Source organism: Peromyscus maniculatus, chromosome 1, assembly GCF_049852395.1.
Source record: "Peromyscus maniculatus bairdii isolate BWxNUB_F1_BW_parent chromosome 1, HU_Pman_BW_mat_3.1, whole genome shotgun sequence".
In the NCBI taxonomy this organism is placed as follows: Eukaryota; Metazoa; Chordata; class Mammalia; order Rodentia; family Cricetidae; genus Peromyscus; species Peromyscus maniculatus.
In genome coordinates, this window is record NC_134852.1 from 36,580,717 (window position 1) to 36,594,002 (window position 13,286).

General features: G+C 51.9%; 1 protein-coding gene across 1 annotated transcript in view; it reads right to left on the reverse strand.

Annotated features, from left to right (window-relative positions):
- The window catches only part of Gys1 (glycogen synthase 1), an 18,141-nt gene continuing 4,855 nt past the window's right edge, over window positions 1-13,286 (reverse strand). Inside the window, exons 4-16 of the mRNA XM_006986278.3 lie at window positions 12,894-13,079; window positions 12,509-12,653; window positions 10,774-10,891; window positions 10,290-10,410; window positions 9,336-9,442; window positions 8,278-8,337; window positions 8,111-8,189; window positions 6,018-6,131; window positions 5,306-5,432; window positions 2,266-2,361; window positions 2,010-2,173; window positions 1,649-1,729; window positions 1-1,519 (exon numbers count right to left, since the gene is read on the reverse strand). Coding sequence (XP_006986340.1) covers window positions 1,193-1,519; window positions 1,649-1,729; window positions 2,010-2,173; window positions 2,266-2,361; window positions 5,306-5,432; window positions 6,018-6,131; window positions 8,111-8,189; window positions 8,278-8,337; window positions 9,336-9,442; window positions 10,290-10,410; window positions 10,774-10,891; window positions 12,509-12,653; window positions 12,894-13,079 — 1,725 coding nt within the window. The 3' untranslated portion in view covers window positions 1-1,192. The remainder of the gene's footprint in view (window positions 1,520-1,648; window positions 1,730-2,009; window positions 2,174-2,265; window positions 2,362-5,305; window positions 5,433-6,017; window positions 6,132-8,110; window positions 8,190-8,277; window positions 8,338-9,335; window positions 9,443-10,289; window positions 10,411-10,773; window positions 10,892-12,508; window positions 12,654-12,893; window positions 13,080-13,286) is intronic.

Genomic DNA, 13,286 nt, shown 5'->3' on the forward strand with positions numbered 1-13,286 from the left:
TTACACTTGCAACTTAAATACAGGTATATTTTTTTCATCTCTAGACACACTCCAATCACACACCTTCTGCCCTCCCCCTCCAGACGCAAACCAAGAAAGGCCTCAGGCCAGACACCCACGTGAGGGGCCCGCCCATTCACAGACGCGGGGCAGGACAAGCTTGCAGGCAGAAAGGCCTCGAGGTACCTGTGGGGCTTCAAGCAGCCAGTTGGCTCCTTATTTCTAGATCAGGAAAGGGGACTGGGGTGCAGCACAGTGACAAGACTCCTGATTTGGCCACTGGGAGTCAGAGCCCAGCTGTTTCACAGTAGGCTGGGCAGTTGAGGGGTCGACAGCCATTCTGTCCTCAACAGAGGCATTTCCTGGAGGGGACACCGGACCAAGGGGAAGAATAACCTCTGAACATGACAACTCTGAACATGACATCCAGGGAGACCAGCCTTGCAGCCTGTCCGGGTTGCTGTGGCTTGAAATGGAGGACCATAAACATTCTCACCTTTGCTTTGCTGGATTTTGAGACAGCCTTTCACGTTGCCCAACCTAGCCATGAACTAACTCCCTATGTAGCAGATGACCTGAAACTCCTGGCCATTATACCTCTACCTACTGAGTGCTGGAATTACAGATGTGCACCACCACACCAGGTTTAGGGGTGCTGGAGCTAAATCCCAGGGCTTCCGGCATGCTAGGCAAGCACTGACGACTGAGCTACCTTTCCGGCCCCATACACAACTATGTTAATCCCTGAGGTGTCCTAACTCTGAACGTGGCTGTCCCAGTTGCAGGGAGGCCACACAGATTCTAACAGGAGGTGGTTCTCAGGGCAGGCCTGTGATGGCATCCTCTGTATGGCTGTAGGATCGAACAAAGCCGCAGCCTGGAAAACAATACACCAGCTGTCCTAAAACCTCTGGCATTGAAGAACAAAGGCAGATTCCTGGCCTCTGGGAGCCAATCTAAGCCTGGAGACTCCAGGCCAGAGCATAAAGAATGTGTTCTGCAATTCGAGAAAGGCACAGCGGAGTGGAGTGTGGGGACTCCAAGATCGGAGCCGAAGGGCTGGAGTGTCTGACCTGGGCTATGGACCACACTGGCAGGGGTCCCACTGGTCTGGAGTGGTGCTCGGGCATCCTCCCATCTGTACAGGCCCCCAGGAGGGACACAGGACAGGCAGGGAGCCGGGGAGAGAGGCTTAGTTGCGCTCCTCACCCACGGAACTGGTCGGACTCAGGGGCTCGGAGGGCGTGCTGAGTGAGCTGGAGGGTCCAGTGTCCACTGAATTGCTTCTCTTGCTTCCGCCAGTGGAGGATGAACAGGAGGCCCGGCGTGGCCACTCTGGGGCTCGGATGTTGCGGCGGTCCTTGGCAGCCTCTTCTTCCTCATCATAGCGCTCACCGTCTTCCCCCAGGGGTCCATCCCGGGGCTCTTCCTCATCCTCACTCTGGTGTGGGCTGGAGTGTCGGGACAGCGAGGGCGATGGCGGCACGGAGGCTGGCCGTGGGTAACGGTACCCCTGGGTCTGCATGCCCCGGAGCGGGCACAAAACAGAGGGCATGGATGCCACCTAAGTCCCTAGAGGTGTCCACCAACCAACCGCCAGTCCCAAATCAGCCCGTCCCTGCCCAGCATTGGTTCCCGCTTCACTTACCGCATCTACCTCATGGGGCTCATAGGTGAAATGATCTGGAAAGGCCTTGGCCAGAGCCATGTGGCGTGCAGACATGTAGTACTGGGCAGAAAGACGGGCAAAACGTGTCAAGGACAGGTTACACTCAAGCGAGTGGCAGATAAATCCCAGCCACTTCTCCAGACAGGGTTTCTCTGTGTCGTTTTGGTGCCTATCCTGGATCTCGCTCTGTAGACCAGGCTGTCCTCGAACTCACGGAGATCCACCTGCCTCTGCCTCCTGAGTGCTGGGATTGATTAAAGGCGTGTGCCACCACGCCTGCCCATCTCTAGCCTCTTAAGGCTACAGAACCAGAGACTAAGGAAAGGGACGTGGGTCATACCCGGCCTAGGTACTTCCAATCCAACAGGTCTGACAGCCGCTCTGTGCGGTTCCGCTGGATGATGCGCTGTCGCCGGCTCTGCTGACAGAAGCTGTAGAGGAAGGAGGTGAGCTGCGAGCAGGAATCGTCCAGGCTGCGGAACCTCCGATCCAGAATGTATATGCCTACAGAGGCAGAGAGCAGGCTTTGTTAAAAAAAAAAAAAAAAGGTCTGAATTGTGGGCCAGGCCCCCATGCTGTCTTCCGTTTGCACTGACCATAAGCGGAGGGATCTGCGATGTGTTCCTCCATAAAGCAGCCAAAGCCAGAGAGGTTGGTGGAGATGCTGGGGATGCCCATGACGGTGCACTCGGCTGTAGGGCCAAGAATGGGAAATGCAAACTCAACGGGTCTCTCCAGCCTGCCCCGCAAGAGATGCCTCTACACTGCCACCTGCTGGCAACTGAGCCAAGTGTATTCCCACTGCGCCCCCAGGGTGCTGAGGGCCTCCCACATTTCTACAAGAGAAGCTAAGAGACTCAGAAAAGTGAATCTGCGATAAAGTCCGTGATGAAGAGGATATTTATTTATGGAACACTAGTGCCGGGCTCACATAAAGAACGTTACTTAACCGCGGGGCAGTGGTGGCGCACGCCTTTAATCCCAGCACTCGGGAGGCAGAGGCAGGCCTGGCCTACAGGGAGAGTTCCAGGGCAGCTCGGACTGTTACACAGAGAAACCCTGTCTCAAAATAGATAGATGAGATAGATAGATAGATAGATAGATAGATAGATAGATAGATAGATAGATAGACAGATGATAGGACTTTACTTAACCACAACGACATTAAGATACAGTGTGTGTTAGCTGGGTGAGGTGGCGCACACCTTTAATCCCAGCACTCGGGAGGCAGAGCCAGGCGGATCTCTGTGAGTTCGAGGCCAGCCTGGGCTACCAAGTGAGCTCCAGAAAAGGCGCAAAACTACACAGAGAAACCCTGTCTCGAAAAACCAAAAAAAAAAAAGATACAGTGTGTGTGTGTGTGTGTGTGTGTGTGTGTGCGCGCGCGCGTGTGTGCCAGAGTATAAGCTTTGGATCATCACAAACATGGTCATAGTCAGGCTGGTAGTTGTTTTGAATTTATTTTTTATTTTTATGTGTATAGGTGTTTTGCCCACATGTATGCAGTGCCTGCAGAGGCCAAAAGAAAATGTTGGATCCCCTGGAACTAGAGTTAGCAGCCATGTGGGTGCTAGGAATTGAATCTAAGTCCTCAATTTTATTTTATTTTTGGTTTTCTCAAGACAGGAACTCACTATGTAGACCAGGCTGTCCTCAAACTCACAGAGATATGCCTGCTTCTGCCCCCGAGTGCTGGGATTACATACATCACTACTTCCTGGCTTGGTCAGTGTTCTTTTTTTTTTTTTTTAAAGATTTATTTATTACATATACAGTGTTCTGCCTGCATGTATTCCTGCAGGCCAGATGAGGGTACCAGATCTCACTACAGATGGTTGTGAGCCACCATGTGGTTGCTGAGAATTGAACTCAGGACCTCTGGAAGAGCAGCCAGTGCTCTTAACCTCTGAGCCATCTCTTCAGCCCCTTGGTCAGTGTTCTTAATTGATGAGCCATCTCTCCAGGCCCTATTGTTTGAGACAGGGTCTCATGTAGCCCAGGATGGCCCTGATCTCACTAGGTAGCCAAGGATGACCTTGAACTCCTAATCCTCCTGCCTCTGCATCCCATTAGTTAGCATTACAGGTATACATGGTAGCTGCTGGTTAGTGGTTTGCTTTTGAGGGTCTTACTGTGGAGCCCAGGCAGGCCTTGAAATGATGACTCTCCTGCCTCAGCTTCCCCAGTGTGCTACCACACCAGCTCACAGTCTGTTTCCACTAGAGGTAAGAAAAGATCTCAGAGTGAGATATAATGGCAGTCAGTGATCCCAAGGCTCAGGAGCTAAGGCAAGGACTGCCATGAGTTCAAGCCTAGGCAACAGAGATCCCATGATAGAACAATGCTCTCCAGGCATAACAACCATTATTATCTTCACTAGGGCAATGTGATGACTTTCAAGACCCGGGCCGGCTGATGCACCCCCACAGAAGGAGGGGGTGGGGCATTACACCCCTCTGGAGATTCTAGCCACTCCTGCCAACATCTCCTCCCAGATCTATGGAATCCTGCCCCAGCTTTCCTCGGTCTTGTGGTCTTAGGAGGTCCTGCAGCATGGAGATGGGCCTCCATCTCTGCAGTCCTGGAGATGGGTGAGACTTACTCTGGGATATACCTGCTTTAGAGCTGCCCACACACCTTTGGGTAACCCTCACCCAAGCTCTGTGAGGAAGAGAAATAATAATTCACTGTGTACGTGTGAGAGAGATAGATACACAGACACAGACAGCCACAGAAACACACACACACATACACACACACATGCACGCACGCACGCACGCAGATTTGATGAACATGCCTATAATACACTAAAAAGATAGAGGTAGGGAGGTCAAGAGTTCAAGGCCATCCTCAGATACATGTGAGCTTGAGGCCAGCTTGGGTTTCACAAAACCCTGCCTAAAAAACAAAAATAAGCTGGGCGGTGGTGGCACATGCCTTTAATCCCAGCACGCAGGAGGCAGAGACAGGTGGATCTCTGTGAGTTTGAGGCCAGCCTGGTCTACAGAGTGAGTTCCAGGACAGCCACGGCTACACAGAGAAACCCTGTCTCGAAAAAACCAAACCAAACCAAACCAAAAAATAAACAAGAAAACCCCATAGTCTTCCCCAATGAGGGATAACTATACACAAGCAATCCCAACTCAGAGCTCAGGGCCCTGAGAGGTGTGGAGAGGAAGTTAAAAGGCGTTGGGGACCAGGGCAGGAAGTCCAGCTGGTAGAATGCTTGCCTGGCAAGCACAAAGCCCTAGTTCTGACAGCCACCACTGCAAAAACAGGCCGCAGTGGTGCAGGCTGGTAATCCCAGCACTCTGGAAGTGGAAGCAAGTCGATCAGGAGTTCAGGACCAGCCTGGGCCGCACAGCAAGGCTGCGAGCACTGGGAACAGGCTTGCTCATCCGCAGCTCGTGGAGCTGAGGGATTACACACCCCCAAACGGAGACGAGGTTATTAGTGACAACCAGTGAACACCAGTCGTCTAGGCCTGAGCCCGTCGACTTCTGTGTCTCAACAGTGCACATGGGGACAGCATGGGCTGTCACCATCGACCCTCAACTGAGGTGGGGCCACGTTGCAGGATCATTCCAGAACGAAACAAGACGCCATCGTTCTGCCACCCCTCACGTCTGTACTCACCGGGCGTGTAGCCCCAGGGCTCATAGTAGGAGGGGAAGACCCCAAGGTGACAGCCACGGACAAACTCTTCATAGTCCACTGGGAGGAGAGGGCTTGTGGAAGAGAGGAACTCTGGGTGAAAAATCACCTGGCAATGGAAGAAAAGGGCTTAGCTACTTCCTAAACACCCAGAGAGGGGAACTACTCTAAACACACACAGCAAAGTGGACAACAAGCCAAAGACTTCACCTTAATTCAGTTGGCCTCAGAAGTCAAGGTTCTTTCTAAATAGTGCACACGGTGGTATGAAAATGGCCCCCATAGCTCATAGGGAGTGGCACTATTAGGAGGTGTGGCCTTGTTGGAGTGGGTGTGGCCTTGTTGGAGGAAGTGTGTCACTGGGGGCGGGCTTTGAGATCTCAGGTCAAGCCAGGCTAGTGGCTCACTGTCTCTTCCTGCTGTCTGTGGATCCAGATGTAGAACTCTCATCTACCTCTCCAGCACCATGTCTGCCTGCCTGGCTCTATGATTCCCACTGTGATGATAACGGACTAAACCCCTGAACTGTAAGCCAGCCCAATTAAATGTTCTCCTTCATAAGAGTTCCTGTGGTTATGGTGTCTCTTCACAGCACAATTGATGAAGTACAGAGATAAGAAGCACGATGCCCAAGGAATAACCCTTCCCCTGGCACCCCACCCACCACCCGACGCAAGCATGGGCCGGGCCTCACCTTCACCCGGTCAGCACTGCTGTTGAAAAGGCCAATTCGGCGAATGGTGGTCAGGATGGGGTCCGAGGAGTCATCGAGCATGTTGTGGGTGCACACCGGGGGGAAAGACTGCCGCTGTAGAAATCACAAGTGTGTGTGTGTGTGGGGGGGGGGGGGGTCAAGGGAGAGACAGGCCATTTGCTACTTGCTCCTGGGCCATGACGACACCAGGGATCTGAAGACGCTACCAACAGAGGTCAACAAATTCCAGACTAGAACCCAGCTTTTTCCTTGTAAATATTTTGAGCAAAAACAAAATGACAAAAAGTCCAGCTAAACCGAGACAGAGCTGGTGTTAAGGCACTCCGCAGATTATGAGGAAGTGTCTGTATTCTGTTATATACCTTTGTCTCTCCTTAAAGGAACCCCAAGGCGCTGGGCAGTGATGGCGCACACCTTTAATCCCAGCACTCGGGAGGCAGAGGCAGGCGGATCTCTGTGAGTTCGAGGCCAACCTGGTCTCCAAAGCGAGTTCCAGGAAAGGTGCGAAGCTACACAGAAACCCTGTCCCAAAAAACCCAAAAAAAAAAGGAACCCCAAGGAACCTTGATAAGATGGATGCAACCACGTGACTTTAACACCATCTTGGTTGATGTGACCATGTAACATAAAAACCAGGATGGCAGCAGAATGCTGGCCCTACCCTTTCCCCCCAAAAAAAAGGAAAGGCCAAGGAAATTTAGATGCTCCCAGTCAAGCAGTCAAGTGGATCACTTCTCGGTCTCTTGGCTAAGATCCAGTGAGGCAGTCAAGTGGACCATTGTGTCCATTTGAGAGCAAGGTGTAAGGCAGCTGGGAGTTGTAGTTTTCTTATGAAAATTCATTCCCCACCCTCAGGAGTCACAAAGATAGATTGACAGGAAACCCAAGACCTTTCTACCCTGAAGAGTTCTTTGCAACTGTTACATCATCTCATTAAAGGGCATACACATGGGTGGTGAATGAGGGCCACACACTCCAACTCCAAGCAGCCCATGTTAGCGGTATTCATGTATGAAGCAGCTGCCTCACTTCAGAAACATTTTATCCAAAAGTGCATCCTACCTCAGTAGTGCATGTTAGCTGCCTAGATCCCCAAACTCAGCCTCACCAAAGTCCCTTGACCCCTGGAAATGAAAGAACTCTAACTCCCAGAAGGCTCGGGAGCAAAGGAAGTCAGTCAATACAGTGCAAAATGAAGTTCTCATTTTGTGGGCCACATCTTCCTAATGTTTCCCATCCATTTAATTCCAACCCGAGGAATCAGAGGGTTCTGTGGGAAATAAGACACAGCCACATGGTGATGCATGCCTTTAATACTAGCACTCCAAAGGTAGAAACAGGCAGATCTCTGAGTTTGGGGCCAGCCTGGTCTATACAGAGAGATCCAGGATAGCCCAGGGCTAAGCAGAGAAAACTACTCTTCAAAAACAAAACAAAATCCACCACCAATACCACCAACAAAAGTTTATCTTGGGCTACTTTAGCCTACCAAAGAGCCCTTCCTTGCCGTGTGTCTCTGAGCTAATAAGAAATGTCACTGACAGCACCTTAGGTCTACGATGTCCACTTAGCTGCACCCCTCTTAACCTGGTGTCTCCACCAATGCATTAAAAAAAAATACCTTTCATTATTACTTCCTTTGTTTTGTTATCATAAAAAGTCAAAAAATTGTTACTATGCTGGTACATGGTGTTCCAAGTGACCCGAGTCTGTGTTCCTGGTCCATGGTCATGCTTGGCTCCAGGATAAATTTTGTCTGTCTCTCTCTTTTTTGGTTTTTTGAGACAGGGTTTTCTCTAGCTGTCCTGGAACTTACTCTGTAGACCAACCTGCCTCTACCTCCCGAGTGCTGGGATTAAAGGTGTGCACCACCACCACTGGGCCAGAACAAACACCCTCGTTCCCTTTGATGTGGAGGTTTGTGCTTCAACACGGACATTTCTGTTGACCTCAGAACCGGACCCTTTATAAAGGGCCACCCAAAAAAACAGAACTCCCAGAAACCTTTGAGGCAAGAGGCCCCAGGAAATGCTGGGAAGGGCCAGCACTCTTCTCAGGGGTGCTGACCATACCTGAGTGGCAAAGATGGCTCTCTTCATCATAGTGAAGTCCTCCTTGTCCAGCATCTTGTTCATGTCTGGGAGGTTCCCCCTGCAAGGGGACGGGGACACATTTGAGTAAAGTGATGGAACAGGTTAGGTTACCAATAATGGGAAGAGAGCCAGGGCTGGGCACTCACACCAGTAAGGATTCATAGAGCTTCCTCCCGAATTTCTCCTTAACTGTATTGGCCGTGTCCCTGGAGGGGAGAGAGAAAAAATACCACGTACACACCAGCTACTATTGACTGTCAGGCTTTGGAGCAACAGAGAAACTGAGGTCTGGGTAGAGAGGCCATGCCCTGGGGGGACTTCAAATTGGAGGAAGGGGCCTGGAGAATGCTTGAGTTCCTTGAGATGTGTCACCGAGGACAGGTGGCCTTTCCTCTCTGGCTTCAGTGACTCATCTCTGAGATGAGTGTAAAAATAGCATCAACCTCAGGAGTTGCAGAGAGCCTGAGAGGTCAAGAGAAAGCCCAGCCACGGAGCCTTCCAGAATGTCAGCTATTATTAGGATTCGCATGAATCTTGGACAGTGACACTAGGCCCTGTTTTATAAACAAGAGGAATAATATTCTGAGAGAGGAACATCTTGGCACACACGCTCGGAAAAGACTATCACCCTACTCTCTCGTGACTTACACCCCTCCCAGGGCTGCAGCCCACGTCCTCACGGGACACGCGGACCCCGCCACCCTGGACCCCTCTCCTCGTTCCCCTCTTTCCTCTCCCCTGGAAGCCTGGCGCTCAGTATGACCTTGGCCCTCTGACCCTCCTGCCTGCCCTTCCTTCCCAAGTGTTGGGATTAGGGACACGGAGCCCCACAGCCGGTACTCTGCTAACTGAGCTGCATTCCTACCTCTTCCTCGCTTCTCAAACATGCTTAGAACAGTGCCCACCACGAGAAGATATTCGGAGACTGGTGGACAATGAATGACGGCTTCCAGAGGGCAGGAAACGGGCTCAGTGAGCACGCAGGGGCTCGGCTGAATAACAAGGAGGGCCACAGCTGGGGGCAGGGCAGAAACTTTACTGTGGACGATCTGCCCCGTCATGGGCTCACACCTGTCCAGCCGGGCCACATGCTTTCAGCGCTGAATGGGTGTGGCATCCTGATCGTGTCAGAGATAACCACAAAGAGATAAGCCCAGGGACACAGTAGGTATGGACCCACAGGGTCTGGCCAAGGACGGCTCACCACAGCTGTTTGCGCACGGCTTGGCCCTTCAGGGTTTCCACGTTGAAGTTGTTGGTCCGGGCCGGCATGATGAAGAAGGCAACGACGGTTTGCTCACTGCCATTCACCTGGGACAAGGAGCAGAGGGATGTCAGGATGCTGGACTCAACCATGCCATCGCTGCTAGGAATTATGGGACTTCGGATTTCTTTTTTTTTTTTTTTTATAACAATATAGGAGATTAAAATCAAACTTTCCTGCATAGGCAGGGGCTCTACCACTGAGCCACATCCCCAGCCCCTCACTGGGGGATTCTAGGCAGGGGCTCTACCACTGAGCCACACCCCAGCCCCTCACTGGGGGATTCTAGGCAGGGGCTCTACCACTGAGTCACACCCCAGCCCCTCACTGGGGGATTCTAGGCAGGGGCTCTACCACTGAGCCACGCCCCCAGCCCCTGACTGGGGGATTCTAGGCAGGGGCTCTACCACTGAGCCACGCCCCCAGCCCCTCACTGGGGGATTCTAGGCAGGGGCTCTACCACTGAGCCACACCCCCAGCCCCTCACTGGGGGATTCTAGGCAGGGGCTCTACCACTGAGCCACACCCCAGCCCCTCACTGGGGGATTCTAGGCAGGGTCTCCACCACTGAGCCACACTCCCAGCCTTGTTTTTATTTTGATACAGGGTCTCAAAACTGCCCAGGTTGATCTTGAACTCATTCTGTAAAAAAGAGCTGACCTTGAATTTTTGATCCTTCTGCTTCAGGCCCCCCTCGCCGCCCCATCCCCCCCATCCCAGGTACTAAGATAATAGGCATGTGCCACCAGACCTGACTTCTGATCTTTCTGGTTCCTATGCTCTGCTCCTACCCAAGGGTCTCCATAATCACCTGGTAGGTCTCTACTCTCCCCAGCTCCCTGGCTAGGCACACATTTTTCTCCTCTAGCTCCCCCTCCATGGACCAGGCCTTACTCTGAGCAGATAGTTGAGCCGGGCCAAGGCTTCCAGGAACACATCAGCTCCCTTGTTGGAGAACTCGTAGCGGCCAGCAATAAAGAAATACAAAGTCTTATCTAAGTTGAAGTCCAGGTGCCTAAAAATCAGCCACAGGAAGAGTGAGCTCCCAACCCTGCTCTGAAAACTACAAACCCCAGAAGCCACGGGGCTAAAGCATTTCTTACAATGCGCAGGTAACAGAGGGATACATGCAAGTCGTAGGAGTTTCTCCTTAGATGGGTATTTATTTAATACCCATCTCATAGCTCTAGATATCAAGAATGTAATGGAGAACATAGCTGTCCCAGGACTGAAGGACCAAGGAATTCAAACCTTCACCCTCTCCCTGAGATATGGGAGTCTCCTTTCCTCAGAGCTAGGGTCCCGAGTCCGGCCCTCCTCCATCAGATCCAGGAGTCTCAACCCCTGGTCTCCTCTCTTAGCCACCTGGCTCACATACCCATAAAAATGGCCACGCACAAACTCCTGGATCCGGGCTTTGCTCTGAGCATGAAGGTTCTGGAATTCGTGCATAGCAGAGAACTTCTTCACGTTCAACCCATTAGGGGTCACAATATCTAGGATTCGGGGAGAAGGGCCATGTTTCATTCTTCATTCTGATCAAAGTCATTGATGCCTACGGGAAGCGAGAGCGACTTCCCGTTCCCACGCCCCTTTGTGAGCTCAGCTCCGTGGGACTGATTCAGCTCTGACACTTGACCCTTCTTCACTTTTTATTTTATTTTTTGGATTTATTCCTTTTATTTTGTGTGTATTGGTATTTTGCCTGCTTGTACAGCTGTGCACCACATGTGTCTGTTGCCTACTAAGGCCAGAAGAGGGTGTCAGATCTGGAAGTGGAATTACAGACGGTTGTAAGCCACCATGTGGGTGCTGGGGATTGAACCTGGGTCCTCCAGATGAGTAACCAGTGTCCATATACTTGGGGGCACGCACACATGCACACAGACACAGACACACAATTGAATAAAAAAAAAATGTTTTTAAAAACTCTATGCAGGGAGGAAATGGCTGAGCCCCTAAAGGAAGCATGAAGATAGACAGTGTATTGTGGCCAAGCGTGAGGGAGTGTGCTAATAATCCCAACACTGTGGAAACTGAGGCACTTCAGTAACTAAACCCGCAGTTTAAGACTACCCCAGAGAGCCGGGCAGTGGTGGTACACGCCTTTAATCCCAGCACTTGGAGGCAGAGGCAGGTGGATCTCTGTGAGTTAGAGGCCAGCCTGGGCTACAAAGCAAGTTCCAGGAGAGAAACCCTGTCTTGAAAAACCAAAAAAGAAAAAAAAAAAAAGACTACCCTAGAGTACATAAGTGAGACCTTGGCTGAAGAAAGAAAATATAAGAGAAAGAGAAGGTATATCTTGGGAGAAGTGGACCGGTGGTATTTTTAGATCCTGTTTCAGAGTGGGAAAAGGACAGATAGATGAAAAGCCACACCTCCCAGAGTCCCTGAGTACACCAGATCCCCACGTGGTCATCCATCTGTAGGGGCTGAGGTACTGACAGTTATGCTTATGAAAATACTAACCTAACATTTTATAAAAAAGAGGTCCTAAATCAAACCCACAGCACTCAGTGAAAGCTGGGCACGGTTCAGTATGCCCGTAACCCCGGCACTGGGGACGGGGGAAGATAGGTCGATCCCGGGAGCTTAAATAGCCCCAGCAAAACGGGAAACTCCAGGTTCAATGAGAGACCCCGCCTTATTAAAGCTGTGGGGAGGAAGGGCTCAGAGGCCAAGCCAGCTTACAGCTCCTGTAGCAGCTACAGGATGGTTAACAGAGCCTGTAACTCCATCTGAAGGTCAGGACCCAAGTCCTCTTCTACGCTCCGTGCACACACACATGCACACACACAAGCCACATCAGGACCTAGGGCAAAGTTTGGAGCCCGCGGGGCAGGAGGAGCAAACCTGGTCCCAACCTTACTTCATTCAAAAATAAAGCCCACAGTATTTGCACTTCTCTCAGAAGATCGGTACATACTGGCCACTTGTGAAATGAGAGAAAAAGAAATGATAGCTCCTATCATCCTTCAGGACCCAGAGCCAGCCAGCTTCGTTTACAAGTTGCCATCTCACCCCGGGACTTAGGAGAGTTGATGTTCTATTCTCTGTGGCTTGGCGTGTTCCCCTACCTCATCCCCGTGGAGGGACCACAGCGCAGACCCTACCTGGCTTCCTCTTGAGGAGGTGCTGAGCCTCAATGGCGGTGATCTGGGACACAGTGGTGAAGACATGAGCACAGTGGGCGGCCGCGCGCTCCATGCAGTAGCGGTGATAGATCTGCCTCTCGCCTGCTTCTTTGTCCACATTGAACTGGGCAGGAAGGGAGGGAAGTCAGGGTAGAGGACTGGGTGAGCCTCAGGACTGCACTAACGTCCTGAGGGAGACAGGGACTGGCAGCTGGACTCTGAGACTAGGGTGTGAGGGCGGGCGGGGGCCAGGGTCTGCCCTGTGTCTGATGGCGGGAGGGCTGGAGCCTGGGCTCTATGGAGCGTGACTGCCAGAGCTTTGGGCTGTCATGCAATCCTTGTGTCTCGCATGCTTCCAGCTCACATTCTCCAGGTTGTTGTAGAAGTCCACGGCACCAGCACACAGATAGCGGCCCAGCAGTGTGGCATGGGTGGTGAAGATGGTCGCCACTGGCAATCGCCGGGCACGGCACAGACACAGGCCGACGCCTGCCAACCATTCATGGAAGTGGGCAACCACGTACGGCTTCTCTTCGCTCTGGGCCAGGAACTATGGGGAAAGAGGGACAGGGTCACTGTGTTTCCACATGGCACCGAGGAACCAGCAATCCCCAGCACGGAGGGACGGAGGAGGAATCAGGGCAGAGGTGACCGCTGAGACTATGCTCAGAGCAGGCAGCATTTACAGAGACAAGGGATTAACTCAAGTTAGGTCACCCGGCTGACCTCATCCCCAGAAGCTGTTTGTTTGTTTACC